We start from the raw sequence: 15,300 nt of genomic DNA, 5'->3' as shown, positions 1-15,300 counted from the left end.
AACCAAGAGTCTCACTGTTTCTGTATCCATCTACAGTCTCTTGTTCAGAAGTTTACATTGCAAGCTCCTTCAAGAGCCTGTTCTGTTTTTGGACAGCAGCTAGTAAAATGGTGTCCTAGTCCACAACTAAAGTACCTCATTTTCCTGGTAATCAGCTAGAGACTGGCAAGCGAAAACAGCTGTCTGCTCACTACTGGAGATGCTGCTTTGTGAGACACACAAAGTAAAATTAATAAGAAGGAAGTGAGTGCCTTGTGAGCTAAGCAAACAACACTAAAAAGGACAAAAGAAAGAACATTATCCTAAACACCTACAATAATCCCCACCAAGATTAGTATCTAGTGTCTCAAGCCAACTTATTCTGAGAAGACAGCTATATCACAAGCTACTCTTATACCCCTTTGCTTTTTGATCCCATTGGGGATCAAGAATGTAGACCCTTTGCTTTTTGATGGAAGAAAGGCAGACTTTCACTTGGCCTACTTTCCATCAACCACCATCAATACTATATTTCCATTATAAATGATCATATAAAATGCTGATTGACAAATAGGAAAAAGACTGCGTACACCATATGAACATTGTAATATTATTTAAACACATTATCTTACAACAATACAGATATTGTTTAAGCACTGTATGAAAATAGACAGCTGTATGTTCTTAAAATGCTGAAAAGGCTTCTAATCTCAAATGAACCACAGCAGCAGGTAGCAAGAAATTGGAACGTTTCAGATAGTCTGGGGGTACTATATTTAACAACACATCTCTTAATCCTCAGTGTTTCTATCTGCAGAAAACTGATTAGGATAAAACTAAACAAGTTAAGCATAAAATAAAGCATGCGTCTATCACAGGCATATAACAAAGGGAAGGCCACAGTGTTCTATTATTTCCCAGATCATCTTCCTTAAACCACAGTTTTATTTCAGATTTAACACTAATATTGTCAGTAACATGGTATACAATGCACTATATGCAGGAATGAAGTTAACAGTACATAAATAATTGGAGATGCAAATCACTTAGAACTGGAAGGGACCTCAGGAGGTCATCTAGTCCAGTCCCCTGCCCTCTTGGCAGGACCAAACACCACCCCTGACATCTATTTGCCCCAATCTCTAAATGGCCTCCTCAAGGATTGAACTCATAACCCTGGGTTTAGCAGGGCAATGCTCAAACCACTGAGCTTTGTAAACATTAATGAACAAAATTTCAAGTGCTTTGAATATTCAGTTTATCCAATTTTTTAAGTCATTCTAACTTAGATCCTCAAAGGCAGTTAGATACAGGTTGAACCTTTCTAGTCAGGCAACATCCATAATTTGGTATGATTTTAGTTAGCCAGACAACCACTTCTCGTGGGTGTGACCAAGTTTCTCATGGTTCCATGAAGTTTGCTTACAGTCACCAGTCCTGGCTCCTAGTGTTGTATGCTGTTATTTAGCTGTAATGTACCTCCAAATGTCTTCTAACAGCCCTGTAAGCAGTGGAAGTGTTGGTAATGCTGCTAGACAACATTGAACTCCCATGGTCTGGCAAATTCTCTGGTTTGGCACCAGTCAGGTCCCGACGGTGCTGGGCTAGAGAGTTTCAACCTGCACCTAAATATCTCTGAGGATTAGGCTTGCCAGGTTTTTGACCAGAAAATCCCTGGCCCCTTTCAAGAGCCCACCCCTCCAGACAGAGCCCTCATCCCCTGCCCCAGCCCTGACCTCTCCCCCACAAAAACTCTCTCAGAGAGCCTGCACCCCCTCCTGCACCTGAAACCCTCATACCTGTCCACATCCCAGAGCCAGCACCCTAGTCAGAGCCCTCAACCCACTTCATAGTCCAACCCTTCATCCCCAACCGGAAGCCCCCTCCTGCACTCCAAACCCCTCATCCCCAGCCTCACTCCAGAGCCTGAATCCCCAGCCAGAGCCCTCAGCCTCCCCAGGACCCACACTGCCACCCAGAGCGTACTCCCACAGCCCATTTCTGGCCCCATACCAATGCTTGCACCACCCCCACCCCCATCCCAAAAACCTTCCCTCCTTTCACACTCCAAACCCCTGCATCAATCTGCCTCCTACACCCCAAACTGTGCATCTCCATCCCCATCCCAGAGCCCACACCCTAGAGCCGGAGTCCTCCTGTAGCCCAACCCCCTAACCCCAGCCTCGCGAAAATGAGTGGGTGAGGAAGAGTGAGTGGAAATGCAGCCTGAGATCAGAGGCAGAGCAGGAGGTGGGCAAAGCTGTTTGGTTTTGTGCGATTAGAAAGCTGGCAACTGAGGGTCTGGGCTCTTCCACAAGGACTAGAGAAACTGAAAGTGATCAAATCTTTAGAAAACCTGTCCTTGGACATAGAGCAGGTGGCACTAGAATTACACACCATAGACCTCTTACTGAAATATTTCAGTCATCAGTATCTCAGTCCTCACTTTGAATTTGTAACTCAAACTTCATTTGACTTTTGTGTTAGGAATGACCTCTTCAAAACATTTTCATGTAACCGTTATTTAAGAAATTAGTACCTAAAGTTCCTTATATCAGATCATTAGTGAGAATTTTGGAGAATAAGTGGAAAAAGGGCTGCAAACTACTCCCTAAGCGCTAAACTGCGCCTCAAAGTAGTCCTGCACAGCAGTGGTTCCCAACCTTTTCTGTAACATGGCACACCAGTCAGACAAAAAGATGCTATGGCACAGCCATTTTTTCAGCTGAATCAACTGCGCATAAATGTTGCCCCTCCCCGCCAGCCCATTGGAACTGGGATGGGGCATTTAAACCACATCCTGGATCTAACAGTTTCCCAGCCACCCTCCCTCTCTCCTGCCCACAGCAGAGAGCAGGCAGCCTTGCTGCTTGAGCCCCAGTTGGCATGGGGCCGCCAATATGCCCCTGCAGTGGCTCTGCACACTTGGACAGTTTTCACGGCACACCAGTGTGCCAAGACACGCTGACTGACAACCACTGCTGGAGAGGGAACACATGTACACAGAGCAAATTATGCCTGGAGGAGAAGCCCAGGGAACTCTTTTCCTGGTCTTACATTCCTCCTTGGGAGGTGTGGGGCGCTTACATTATCTACTACCGCTCCACAGTAGCAGCAAATTATTTTATCTCCAGCATTGCTCTCACTGGTATTTTCCGGCATGATAGAAAGGGAGAATCAAGGCTCTGCCCTCTCCTCATGCAGCTAAACACGCAGAAAAAATAGCAGCTACATGGGGACTTCCTTCTGCCATTCATGAAGTGGTACTGTACAGAGGCCAGGGGAAAGAGTCAAGTGGAAAGGCTATATTAATTTTACTCAACTCCAAACACTATTGAAATAGATCAGAGAGGTAGCAGAGTTAGTCTGTATCTTCGAAAGCAACAAGAAGTTCTGTGGCACCTTATAGACTAACACATATTTTGCAGCATAAGCTTTTCATGGGCAAAGACTTCAAAGCGGGTCTTTGCCCACGAAAGCTTAAGCTGCAAAATATCTGTTAGTCTATAAGATGCCACAGGACGTCTTGTTAAAGAAATAGGATATGCCACTAAATTAAAATGTAGCAAGAATGCCATTCAGCCCATTGAAAATGCAATGAGAGATGGGTCTTGTTTTAGTTTGAGAACAAAAAGTTGTCTGCTAGGCAGCAGACCAGCAATCCTGCTAAAAATGCCATATTCAGTCATTTCTTACCATTGTGAACATTTTCCTTGTGCTTTTTCAGAGCATCTTTACTCTTGAACCTCTTCCCACAGCTATCGGCCTTGCATATGAATCTAGCATCCCCTCTGCATGCCTCTTTGTGCTGCTCATAACTATATTGGATAAGTGACAAAAGAAAAATAATACATGAAAACACGGCTAGAGAACTTGGACTCAGAGCAAGCATTCTGAGCTTAACATGCCACACAGCAGAATTCCATGGCCACCTCATGCATTACTTACAGTTGATAAGTGAAATACTTTCATTCCTCTTTCACTGTTAGGATTCACATAAACTAATAAACTTGAAAGCAAACATGCAAAGGGGGGCCAGCAATGATATGACAGCAGTCCAGTAACTCAGACACAACACCTCGACTCTGAGCTGAAGGATGTATTGCAAACGGAACACTGAAAGCTTCTCAAAGTGTCTCCTGGATTGACATTCTCTGTGCACTGAAGAACACTAGGGGAAAGATGAAACAAAATATAAGGCAAATATTTGCTGAACAACATTTTGACTGTAAAGCCATGTCTAAACATGCCCTCCCTTTTGGAAGGGGCATGTAAATGATATGGATCCGAAGTGCTTAATGAGGTGCTGATATGAATATTCAGTGTTTCCTTAACATAATGGCAGCCAGTCATACTTCAAAAGTGCTGCTTTTGAAACGTGAACTGGCTGCGTAGACACAGGCGCTTCAAAATAAACCCCAGACTTCAAAATTCCCCTATTCCCAATTCACGTTTCAGTGTATTTTTGTTCTGCCCACAGAGGTTCAATCAAATCAATATGAAATGGTTTTATTCCTTCATATATCTTCACCTCTCTACTCAAAACTTTATTCTAATTCCATAGTAGCACTCATTGAAGATAGCTGAGATACCATCCATTTCTAGGAGTCTCTCTGCTAAAACAGTCCACTGAGGTTCACCAAGGTTCCAGCACTTTGCTGGTATGCTATACAATGCATAAATTACCCAGCCTTTTCCCCCACATGCCAGCCTTCTTAAAGGCACAAATTATTTAAACGTTAATGGCACAACTGTAATTCAAACTAAGATCCTTAAGAAGTAAAGCAAGTCAACATTCAAAAATGAAAGTAGGAAAGATTAATTCAATTAGTAAAAGCAATGAAATATAGGACAACTCCTGCCTCTTAAATCACAATGCTAGTAGAAAAGAGTCACGAAGCTGTAAGCACCAACTGTAGTTAACGATATGACTAAGCTTACTGATCGATTTAAAGGGTTAAAGAAAGCATTCTTGTACGCACTGTCTTTGTAAGGCTTGTTTCACTGGGAATTTCTTTCCACAGTTCCTGCACTTAAATTCCTTTTCCTCACTTGGTTTTTGGTGCAGGGTCTGAAGGTGTTCAGCTAGGATCTCCTGGCTGGCAAAACTGGATTCACAATTTGGACACGTGTGGTCCTCTTTGCAATTGAGAGAATCTACACAATTTGGGGGAGAAAAATAATCACACATGAATGAGGCATAGTTTCAAGACAATTACAGTTCTCATTGCTTTAAAAGTGAGATCTTACTCTGCAAAGGGACGAAATAAAATGGTATCATGCGAGTCACCATGCTGGGAGAGTCCATGCTTTCTTAAAGGATTATCCATATGAATCCCAGGAGAAGTGAAAAGTTAATTTTTCTAAATGCCAACACATCAAACACCTCAAGGAGGAAGGAATCTGATTTATCATCCTATTAATCAACTTTCTACAGGCCAAATTCTACCTATGCAATCTCATTCCTTTCAATGAGGTTGTACAGATTACTGAAATTTGCAGATACTCCACAATAAAGAACAGACTCCAACTCACTCTCCCTCTCTTGTGCTGCCTCTACTAACAGGAGTAAAAAGTAATACAAAGGTCGAGTCTGTTGGACAAATCTTTGGAATCTGCAGCATCGTATTGTTCTGACCTTGTGGCCTTGCAAGCATTTTGCTCTCTCTTTCTACGGAGGTAAATGATTCCATGAGCGCAAGGAAGCAGAGGATAAGGCCTTCAGTTTTGTCACACAAAAATTAGTAAAAATATTTACAGACACATCTTCAGTTTCGCACTAATCAGAAGTTTCCATTACCCTTGTTTTGATATTAGTTTTAAAAACTCAAAAGCTGTTTCCGTTCTCACATATTTCTCATCTGTACCTTTCTCACCAGCTTGTTGTAGTTCTTTATTGTTGTTGTTACTATGATTGTTATTGTCTTCATCTTCTTGGTTAAGAATCACTTCCTCCTCCTCTTCTTCTGCTTCTTCCATGTCACTGTCGAGGTAGCCAATCAGCAGCTCTGTATCGGTTTCAATATCCTCAACAGCCAGATAGAAAATGTTTTCCCCTTCCTATTGCAATGAGTAAGCACAAGCAATGAATCATCAACACAGAAAAGTAAACCCCTAGAGTGAGATCCTTGAACCTGGTGTCACAAAGCCAGCTTAGATAGCCACTGAAGGATTAAGCTGACAGAGTCAATGTTCCTGGTAGCACTGAGCTATTATAGCTCTTCTCAGCTTTCTACCCTGGCGTAGGATGTACACCCTTGAGTAAGGCCTGGATGTTGATGATCTAACCTCTGCTAAGGGATAGGCTTAGGATAAGTGTGTGTAAAGGTGAGGTACTTTGTCCTCCTCTACCATCATCCTCAGCACACCAAGCACTTTAGAGGTTGGAAACTGAAACACTCAAAAACTAGGAAGTGCTAAAATGAAAGTAGCCTGTACAACCCTAGATATGTCCCTTGTGTGTGTCTGTACACACTAGAACAGCAGCCTTCATGGTTTCACAGTGCTTTTTCCCCAGAGGACCCCATCCTTCTTACTGAATAAACTTTCTCTTCTGAGCCTAAGCTTGAACTACAGAACGACAAGACAGGTTCATAATACATGGCTTCACACACTAAGAAAGATCAGATCCTCAGCTGGTGTAAATTATTGTAGCTATGCAGATTCATACCAACTGACGTTTTAGCCCAGACACTGTGCACCATGTTTAAACTTCCCCTCTCCACAACACACACACACTCCTGAAATCATCTCCACAAGTGTCAAGAATGAACAAGAAAGCTACCAAATAGATACAGGAGCTAACTACTGTCTCTCTCAATGTGTACTTAACCAAAGCTAACAAAAAATATATACTATAATCCATTTAACAAAAGCAGCTGTCTGCTTATAAACTGATCTACTAGGCTGCCTTTTTCTGCTGTATGTACGCCAAGTGCTTTGAGTGCTATCCAAGGCAGCTACAGGAGAATTGTGTTTACCTAATAAAGACGTCCAAGTGCAGTCATAAATCTTAATGCTTATCTGAGTAACATTCAGTAAAGTTAATTGAACCTTCTTTACAGTGCATCTCAATTGTAGCAGGCTTCATAACACAAAAATAAGATAATGATTTTTAATTTTGTAATATGTTAAGATTAATTTAAACTGTCAACAGCAATATAGTATTTCTAATACTTCAGAAGGCCTGCAATATATTTAAAAAGTACAACAGTGAAAACTATCTAATTCAATAAACTAGATAGAAACAGCAGTCTTCAAGGACCAACTTCATTTTTTTGTCCTTATATCAGTGATGGTATTTGGAAAGAAATCTAATTACACTTCTCCCCTCCCTGAAGATCTGCATTTCAAAGTGTAATCCTGACAGCAAACCATTTGCCACCCTAATCCTTGCCTAAGTGTAGGAGGTGCAGGTTTTTCTATGACACTGTCTTATGCTTCAGAGAACCTTCATTTTCTACAAAAATTATGTTTTGTAATTTTGATTTGAAGTAAGGTAAAAAAAGGGCTCTTTCCATTTTTTGTCAGCACAGACAGGATGCAAACACTGGAAAAGATCTTCATCTCATTGCCCAGTACAGCTCAAATCATTCTAAAAGCAAGGCAATTTTATGCATTAAGGTAGAATGTAATCACTGTTTCTGGTAGGGGAAGTATACCACTGTAAACGCAAAAAGTAAAACATACTATTTCCAGTTAGCTCATGCACCAGCCATCTAACTCACATATGACGGATCTGGTGTTATGCCTTCAAGGGCTGTATTCCCACTGGAGTTCACTAAACATACCAATATTGTTGACTACAAGACATATGTTGAATTTCACCACTCAGCTGCAGTAACTTCCTCCATCGTTCGCTTGCTGTCTGTTCAGCTTAAAAATTCTTCAAAGCAGGGAATCCAGGACAGATTTTTAAAAGATATTTAGGCACCTAGTGATGCAAGAAATTGGCTAGAGAAAAACCAAAAAGAACCCAGATACCTAGCTTCCATTGAAATCCAACTTCCATCTGTATCTTTAGTCTCGGAAATACCTTTGAAATTTTGGTCTTTTGTCATCTTATCTACCTCTAAAGCAACAAGCACTCTGGGTGTGAGAAAAATTATTAGTACAAGTAGGAAGAGACATTATTGAGACTTACCGTGCAGTTGCTCCACATACAGAATTTCCAAGGAAGTCAAAAGGAATTCCCGGCTCAAGACAGCAGCAAGATCAAGCCCATTAATATGGGGATTCGGGGGGGCGGGGGGGGCACGGGGGGCAGGAATCTAACAGTGTACATTTGCTCATAGGAACAAAGGGATTGCTACACTGGACCAGATGAATGACCCTTCAAATATTAGCAACGGTTTCAAAGATGATGAATGAAAACCTGGAGGAACAATGTTCCCCAAAAAAGTTTGTTCCTAAACTTCTTTAGTTAAAGGCTGTCTTACAACCTGAGGGTTTACATCTCTTCCCCAAAATACAGGGTTATGAAATTTTACCCACTGGAAAGTCTCAAAGGTATAAGCCTTTATCTACAAAAACAATGAGGACTCCTATGACTCCTTAAAAGACTCACAGATGTATTTGAATACAAGCTTTCGTAGGTTAAAAACCACTTTGTCAGATGCATTGGACCACTTCACCAGCTACATTTCCCCAACAGAAAGTTACTCCACATAGTGGGCCTTTACAGATGAACATTCTTGCATCTTGCTCTTCTTCTTCTGGTACTAATTACTCTCTGGCTACATCTATACTAAGAGAAATCCACTAATAGGAATAGAAGTTAGTAATAAGGGAATTAGTATTCCTTGAAATGGCCATTAGCATGGTTATTTCGAAGATTTCTCTTAGTGTAGATGTAGCCAGCGAGTAACAGGAACAGCAGATAGGAATAAGGGGATTTTGAAGTTGGCAGGGTCCTTTTGAAAAGGAGCCCCATCTGGATGAGCCATGCAGGAGCAAAAAGCAGCAATTTTGAAGTGCCACAGCCAGTGGCATGCTGATGAGGCGCTGAATATGCATTCCAGCGCCTCATTAGTATTCTTTGAAATGGCCATTTGCATGGCGATTTTGAAGATTTCTCTTAGTGTGGACACGGCCTCTGTGGCATGATACTGGATTAAAGGGAATATTGGTCTGAGCCATTAAAGTAACTGCAATGTTGCACCTACACCTTCTTTGCTGTAGTTCCTGAGTTTTTAGGGCTGGCCAGTGCAATTACCTAGGGTGAGAATGATTCTGCTGCTGCATGTTCTGCATTGTAGGAGGAGATCTCCCATTTCTTCTTTCTTCTTTGGTTTTACCTTTTTCGATGACATTTTGGCATCTGATTAGATTCAGTTATTTTCGGACTCTCATACATAGTTCAATGCACATAATCACAGGAAGCCCAGCAATTAATTCAATGGGAGTTTGAAGTCCATAAGGAATGCTAAAGCACATTCAACAGACTAGACTAGCTGGTCAGCGTTTTGTAACAGAAAAATGGCTTTTCCCTGTATGTGAAAATTTTAAAAGGTTTGATTTTTTCCAACAGAAGAAAAAGTTGTGGTTTCTCCATCTTGCCTCTATTTCTTTCACTAGGACACAAAGGGAGAGTATAAGGATGAAATGGAGGTTTTAGCTAAAAAAATGAAATCCTGTGAATTCTTTAAATAATTTTTTCTTTCTAACCTTATTTTTCCATGAATAAGACTGACCTTTTAAAAATAATATACCAACTAGTACACATGCCAAACTTTTCCTTTTGTTTGTTTTTATACTACTTCTGTTTTTTTCATAGTACAGATAAATGGGGAGGAAAATGGAGGGAAGGGAAGCAGCTTCCAGAAGTAAAAATAAGCAAGAGGTTAAACAGGAATTCCAGATAAAAGAGCAGATATGCCTTTTGAAAATGGCAACTCAGATAGTTTGGTTTTGATAAAATATCTTTATTTGCTATCTTCCCTTTGAGCCAGATTTTTTGTTTTTAAATAAATTCAGGCATTTCAGTTCTGCTTGATGAAGCAGATTTGTTACCTACTTCCTAACAGCAGCTTTCCATTTGTCAAATTACTTTCCTACACAATCACCTACAGCAAAAATGGACAGCACTTTTGGAGCTATCACTTTAAATTAGGGTAGGCAACACTTTTTCCTATTGGGGGCCACTGACCCAAAGAACATAAATCCTGCAGGATGTATAGCCTCACTGTGGATGTGGGACAGGGTACAGAGGCTCGAGGCTTTGCTAGGCACCAGGATGTGGCTAGAAACCAGAAGTTGAGAGTGTGGAACTGGGCTCCTGATTGGGGCAAGGAGTTGGAATGTGGGAGCAGACTCAGCGCTGGGGCAGGGGTCTGGGTGCAGGTGGCTGTTGCCACTCCCTGAAGCCACCATGATGTGATGAAGTGGCTCTGCACAGTGCGCTCTGCCTGTGCCCACAGGCACTACCCCACAGACCCTAGTTCCCAGCAGGGGTTACAGGGACAGCTGACCAGCGTGGCACCCCAGCTTTTCCCCACAACAGGGTGGGGGCCAGCTTTCATGGTTCCATCCCCAAAGGGAAGTGTCAAGGCTCAGGGTTTCTGGCCTATGGTGCAGACTTGCCATGGGTCAGATGAAATTAGGCTGGGGGTTGGATCAGGCCCACAGGCCAGTAATTCCCCACTGCTGATTTAAGACATCACTATGTGAAGGTCATGATAAATGGCCTCCTCTACTCAACAGGAGAGGCAGTGGCACATTTGAGAAGTATAGTCCAACCAGGGAGCCCGGCCCACAGAGAACAAGGAATGCCAATTCCCAGTAGGCACCACCTATGCCATGTCTGAGCCAACCAGTTCACCTTTTTGTCCACTTATTTTTATTTCTGTCTAACTTTTCTGTGGAAATTAAAACCCACTTTCCAACCTGCTCCATAGACACTCTCCTCTCAGGCAGGTCTCTTCTACACCATTCTAACAGGCTGGCTAACCAACACCCACTTAGTTTGGTACTGTGTCTCCTTCTGTTGACAGCTGGGACATCTGTAGAGGTTGATGAACTTGTAATAGCCTTGGCTAACTGAGGCTTTTCACTCAGGTGGTAGAGCTGCATGCTTTAAGACCTAGAAGTCCCAGACTCCGTCTGCACTGATGATGATCATACAAGGTTCCATGCTTCATCTTCTCAGATATACTATTTCACAGAATCATAGAACACTAGGACTGGAAGGGACCTCGAGAGGCCATCAAGTATAGCCCCCTGCCCCAATGGCAGGACCAAGTACTATCTATCTAACCTGTTCTTAAATATCTCCAGCGATGGAGATTCCACAACCTCCCTTGGCAATTTATTCCACTGTTTGACCACCCTGACAGTTGGGAACTTTTTCCTAATGTCCAACCTAAACCTCCCTTGCTGCAGTTTAAGCCCGTTGCCTCTTGCTCTATCCTCAGAGGCCAAGAAGAACAAGTTCTCTCCTTCCTCCTTATGACTCCCTTTTAGATATCTGAAAGCCGCTATCATGTCTCCCCTCAATCTTCTCTTTTCCAAATTAAACAAACCCAATTCTTTCAATCTTTTTTCAGAGGTCACATTCTCTAGACCTTTAATCATTCTTGTCGCTCTTTTCTGGACCCTCTCTAGTTTCTCCACATCTTTTTTGAACTGTGGTGCCCAGAACTGGACACAATACTCCAGCTGAGGCCTAACCAGCGCAGAGTAGAGTGGAAGAATGACTTCTCGTGTCTTGTTCACAACACACCTGTTAATGCATCCCAGAATCATGTCTGCTTTTTTTGCAACAGTGTCACACTATTTGCCTGTAGATTTCGGGGTGACTGGTTTGAATTTTCTCTTCTCTACTCAACTTTGGAATTCTCCTTTATAGATCGCACTCACTCTTTAAAATCAAGTCCATTTTCACAACAGATATACCGGGCCTCCCTAACATAGATTTTATAAGATTATGCTGCTTTTTGCAGTCGTAAATTTCAAAAGTATGTTGACCAACATTCTCATAAAAAAGCAGGGCTGTCAAATGATTTAAAAAAATTGTGATTAATCACACAATAAAAAAAATTAAGTGTGATTAATTGTGCTGTTAAACAATAATAAGCCAGTCCTGGGACTGGTCGTTCCCCTCTGGGACTACGGCCAGGGCCACCTACAAGCCAGTAGCAGGACCAGGGCATGAGGAAATGGCCCCGTTGTCACAGACGTTGGGCAACTCCCCCTTCCTCAGGCTTCTCTGGGATATTCACAAAAGGGACTGGAGTATCTTACAGGAAGTGAGGAGACATAGGAAGGTGGAGGGAAAGGGACTCTCTCAAAGAGCTCAGGCAGCTAGGGAGGCCAGGGATCCACAGGCCCTGGGAGTGGTTATAGCAGGGGAAGAATATCACTGGGGAATGGGCATTAGGCAGGTATGAAGGGTTAGGCTTTCCTGGGGGGGTCAGGTTGTTAGGGGTCAGAGTCTTAAAGGGGCGGTCAGGATGCTGGGACAGGTACAGGGGAGACCCCAGACCTCTGTTGGGGGGAGGGCAGAGTTTCTCTCTGAGGGGGGAGGTGGGACACCCACAAGCTGTTGCGGGGGGCGGGGTGCTTCCTTCCGCAGGCTCCTGAGGGTCATCTGAATGGGGGAGGGGCCAGGCAGAGGGCTTGTTGGTAGCGGGAGAATGGGGGTGAGCCGGCTGCAAGGATGTATGTGCCCGCTTTGCACCAGCGCTGTGAGCTCAGGTACAACAGCTCCTCCCTAAACCCTTCCGCTCCCACACACACATTATGAGCACCAGCTGCAGGTAGGGCAGGGGTGGCACAGCAAGCTCTGCTGCAGTAGGCAGCCCCCCCAGGGCTGGGGAGAGGGAGGTGGTTGCATGAGCAGCTCCTTGGAGGGCACATGGCAGGGTGGCTTGGAGGCTGGTTGCACTGGTTGCACTTTTGCAGGGCAGCACGTATAGGGCTGTCAACGCCTGTGATTAACAAGTTAATTTTTTTTTAAGCATTAATTCTACCCTGCATTAATCACAGGCATTAATGCATGTTAATTGACAGCCCATAATAAAGCAAATAACAACCCTCATGATAGTCTCTGTTCCCCGGACTTCCACAGATGATCTGACCTGCTTTTTGCTCCTTGAAAGAAAAGAACATGTAATTTTAATGTTTTGAAACAAAAAACACAGACGAGCCAAAGTAATGAAGATTGGCTCTGACTTTGGATCTAAACTCCCCTCAAAGATCAGGAACATTTGTTTTTGCTGTTCCAGTTTGGATTCATCTCTGACTAAAATACTTTTATTTCAGAAATGCTTGCTGAAGATGTAAGAAGTACATGGACTCTATAACACAGAGATGGAGATCACCCTTTTAACAGCCACTGGCACAGGATATCGTCCAAGTCAACAATTTAACAATCCTTAAACAGCATCAGGTCTTCGGGAGCTCAATTCTACAAGGTGCTGCAAGCAATGGAAATTATAGGGAACTGGGGGTTCTAGCACCTTCAGGTAATACTCAGGAGCTTTCAGGATTGAGACTTTTACGTTTAATTGAAAGGTCCACTCAAAACAATGGAAAGACTCCCAACAACATGAATGACAGATCAACCCTTGTATGAACTGAAACCACATGTGAATCTACCAGAGAGAGCATCAAGTCACTTTGATGCTTTAGCTGACAAACAGTATCACAGTCTATCAAGGACTTGGCTCCCAAAGAAGAAAATCAACACGAGATGCTTGAGCTCTGCTCTAGCCAAGAACTTCAACATTTAAGTACAAGAATAGTTCCATATATTCCATTGAGATTGCCCAAGTTCTTAGTTAGACATATGCTTATGCATTCTTGTGCAACAGGACTTTAATTCCGAAGAGTAAAAGTTACATTCTTCCCCCACTCCCATTTCAAAATTACTCCAATAACTCACCATGAGTGTCACCATAAACAGAAAAAAATCCAGTATTTATCACAAATTGCACCCAGTGGGTAGAGATGGGAGAGATTTTCCAAATATTTAAGAGGAAATTACTGTGACAACTGCGGCAATGATAGGCTTTTTAATTTCCTAGTAACACTATCTCAACAAACAAAGCTATTAATCAACAGCTAGATCATGGTTTCCCAAACTGTGAAGAAATTCCAGCACCCAGCACCCCCCATCATTGCCCCCTACCCCAAAAAGAGCCGGCCTTTGCTTCCAGCTCTCGGCCCCTGCCATTTCACGTGGGCGACCTGGCACAGCCACTATAAAAAGCAGGCAGCCGGCAAAGGGACACGTGAAGCTAGCTGCCTCCTGCAAAGGTGAGTGAATGTTGGTTGGTGGCGGGGGAGGGGAAATGAGGAGGAGGAAGGGGTTAGATGTGGGGCTGGCAGTGCCTGGCTTTCAGTGAGGGGAAGGGCTCAGGCAGGCGGCTCATGGGCAGCTGGGGCAACTGGCCTACAGCTCAGGCAGGCAGCTCACAGGTGGTTTGGGTGACTGGCCCCGGAAGCAGAGGAGCTCAAGCGGGCAGCTTGGGCAGCTGGCTCCAGTAGTGCAGGTACTTGGGTGGCTGACCCCAGCAACGTAGGGCTCAGGCGGGTGGCTCGGGCAGCTGGCCCCAGCAGCCTGGGGGCTCGGGAAGCAGCCTAGCTAGGGCTGTACCAAGCACTCACAAGGGGGATCTGTGCTGATAGCCTGGATGATCCATAGTTGGCCTCCTAGGATTTCCCAACTCATGAAGAAAATGCAGCACCATCTTTCACATCAAATTCATTTGTTTCTGATGTTTCTGATGTTAAATTACATTTTTATTAAATTTTTGGACCAAGAAAGCTATTTATGTTAATTTTTAATTTTAAACAACACGTTATATCACGATTTTGTGTTTATTTTAAATTACAAATTAAACTTTTTGTTAAAGGGGGGTTGGATGATGGTGAAGAAGAGGTGGGGGGGGCATGAGGGTTTCTCAAAAATCAGAAGGAGGGGTATGATGCTGAAAATTTGGGAACCACTGAGCTAGCTGGACCAACAGATGACCACCTACAGGCTTCTGAAAGCCATCAAGTAATAAAAATTTGGCATTTGAGTCTCATTTACATTAAGGGTCCATTTGCAACACTGGCAGTGAAATGGGGGCTTAAAAGTCAGCAATAAGTTACAGTGACTCTCACCTTAAGTCTTCTCTAATAGCCACAGTGCTACTTTATGTACTTTTCAGGCTCACACAAACTCCTATTGACATCAGACTACAGTGATGATGCAGCTGTAGTTTGAAAAACCTACCAGAGAAAATAACTGCTTCACTCTTCTAATCCAAAGCAACCCATTTTGTTTGCTTGTTTGCATAAGTAAGAGAATATTTGAAAAAGCACTTAACATGCTGT

General features: G+C 43.1%; 1 protein-coding gene across 1 annotated transcript in view; it reads right to left on the bottom strand.

The window, feature by feature from the left end:
- The window catches only part of PRDM5 (PR/SET domain 5), a 139,515-nt gene that overhangs the window by 89,270 nt on the left and 34,945 nt on the right, over nucleotides 1–15,300 (bottom strand). The window contains exons 4-7 of the mRNA XM_074993382.1: nucleotides 5,847–6,039; nucleotides 4,962–5,136; nucleotides 4,058–4,150; nucleotides 3,676–3,797 (exon numbers count right to left, since the gene is read on the bottom strand). Coding sequence (XP_074849483.1) covers nucleotides 3,676–3,797; nucleotides 4,058–4,150; nucleotides 4,962–5,136; nucleotides 5,847–6,039 — 583 coding nt within the window. The remainder of the gene's footprint in view (nucleotides 1–3,675; nucleotides 3,798–4,057; nucleotides 4,151–4,961; nucleotides 5,137–5,846; nucleotides 6,040–15,300) is intronic.

Source organism: Carettochelys insculpta, chromosome 4, assembly GCF_033958435.1.
Source record: "Carettochelys insculpta isolate YL-2023 chromosome 4, ASM3395843v1, whole genome shotgun sequence".
NCBI lineage: Eukaryota > Metazoa > Chordata > Testudines > Carettochelyidae > Carettochelys > Carettochelys insculpta.
This window is presented reverse-complemented; position numbering and strand designations above follow the sequence as displayed.